General features: G+C 39.9%; 1 protein-coding gene across 1 annotated transcript; it reads left to right on the top strand.

Moving 5' to 3' along the window:
• Positions 1-227: 227 nt before the first annotated feature.
• Positions 228-1888, top strand: LOC128040477 (uncharacterized). The gene is made up of 2 exons (XM_052629237.1): positions 228-451; positions 1546-1888. Exons 1-2 carry the CDS (start codon positions 228-230, stop codon positions 1886-1888), a joined length of 567 nt encoding a protein of 188 aa, XP_052485197.1.
• Positions 1889-2133: the final 245 nt, after the last annotated feature.

Raw genomic sequence — 2133 nt, 5'->3', positions numbered from 1 at the left:
TTTGATCTAATTTTGGGCATAGATTGGCTGAGTGAGCATCGGGTTAGTCTTGATTGTGATATAAAATAGGTTACCATAAGGACTCTAGATGGGAGCGAGCTAATCATGATTAAGAGCGTCAAAATTATTTATCGAATGTGATCTCTGCCTTAGCAACTAATAATTTGATTCGTAAAGGATGTGAGGCCTATTTAGGGTGTATATTGGATACGAATGTAGATGGTGCAATGTTGAAGAATATCCGTGTAGTGAAAGAATTTCTAGATGTCTTTCCAGAAGAGTTACCTGGTTTACCTCCAGAACATGAGGTTGAATTCAGAATTGAGTTGCTTTTTGGGGCAGCACCGGTGTCTATTGCACCCTATCGCATGGCACCTAAGGAGCTTAAAGAGCTCAAAGTGAAGTTGCAAGAGTTGCTAGATCGTGCCTTCATAAGGCCAAGTGTATCACCGTAGGCAGCTCTAGTGTTATTTGTGAAGAAAAAGGATGGGTCAATTAGGCTTTGTATTGATTATCGTCAGTTGAACAAACTGATTATGAAGAATAGGTACTCTTTATCGAGGATAGTTAACTTTTTTGATCAATTTAGGGGTGCCACAGTTTTCTTTAAGATTGATATGCTGTCGAGTTACTATTAGTTGCAAGTGAGAGAAGTGGATATACACAAAAATGACTTCCACGACTTGGTATGGGCACTATGAATTCTTAATGATGTCCTTCGGACTCACAAATGCCCCCACCGCTTTCATGAACCTTATGAACAGAGTCTTTCAACCTTATCTCTATCAGTTTGTCGTAGTCTACTTTGATGCCATTCTGATCTACTCCAGGTCTAAGTTAGAGCATGAGGAGCACTTAAGGTAGTCCTTCAAATCTTGCGTGAGAAAAAGTTGTATGCAAAATTTAGTAAGTGAGAGTTTTGACTCCGAGAAGTGATGTTTTTGGGACTTGTGGTATCTGCTGAGGATATCTGTGTTAACCCTAAAAAGATCGAGGCTATTTTGGATTGGAAGCAGCCTAAGAATGTTAGTGAAATTTGGAGTTTTCTCAGACTTACTGGGTATTATTGGAGGTTTTTTGAGAGATTTTCTTTGATTTTTGCACCGATGACAATGCTATTGAGAAAGAGTACGCCCTTTAAATGGACTGATGAATAGTAGGCTAACTTTGTAAAGCTCAAAGTAGTGTTAAGTCAGACCCCTGTATTGATCCAATCGAGTTTGGTAAGGATTATGTGGTGTACATTTAACCTTCTCATACGGGTCTTGGATGCGTATTGATGCAAGATAGAAAAGTAGTGGCTTACGCTTTAAGGCAGCTCAAACTGCGAGTGTAACTATCCTACACATGACCTTGAATTAGCTGCAGTGGTTCTCGCTTTTAGGATTTCGAGGCGTTGGATAGAGCTCAAACTGCATGAGTGTATTATCTACACAGATCATAAGAGTCTTAAGTATCTCCTTACCAATAAGGAGTTGAACTTGAGACAGAGGCATTGGATAGAGCTACTAAAGGACTATGACTGCACTATTGAATACCATCCAGTAAAGCTAATGTTGTGGCTGATGCTTTGAGTAGAAAAGAGATGGGTGAGTTAAGGGCAATGTTTGCTAGGTTGAGTTTGTTTGAGGATAGAGGCTTTCTTACGGTATTGCAAGTGCGACCTACTCTGTTGGATGAGATTAAGTTAAAGCAGTTACCAGATACACCTCATGTGAAACTTATCGAGAAGGGTAAGAATTCAGATTTTGCCATTAATTCCGAGGGATTTCTGTGCTATCGAGGGAGATATTATGTACCTTCAGATTCAAAGTTGAGGCAGTCCATTCTGAGGGAAGCGCATTGTAATCCTTATGTTATGCACCCTAAAGGGTGTAAGATGTTTTGAGATTTTTGTGAGTAGTATTGGTGGCCGAGACTGAAGCATTATATGATCGACTTTGTGGCAAGATGCTTAACATGCCAACAAGTCAAGGTTGAGCATCAATTTTCTTTTGGTTTGCTCCAACCTATTCAGATTCCTCAGTGGAAATGGAAGCGTGTCACCATGGACTTTGTTAGTGGCCTACCTTTGATGCCTTCAAAGAAAGAATCCATTTGGGTAATTGTTAATTGGTTGACTAAGTCTGCCCA

The sequence above is a fragment of the Gossypium raimondii genome, chromosome 4, assembly GCF_025698545.1.
Source record: "Gossypium raimondii isolate GPD5lz chromosome 4, ASM2569854v1, whole genome shotgun sequence".
NCBI classification, from domain to species: Eukaryota; Viridiplantae; Streptophyta; class Magnoliopsida; order Malvales; family Malvaceae; genus Gossypium; species Gossypium raimondii.
Note: the sequence above shows the minus strand (reverse complement) of the source record. Positions and strands in the feature narration are given on the sequence as shown.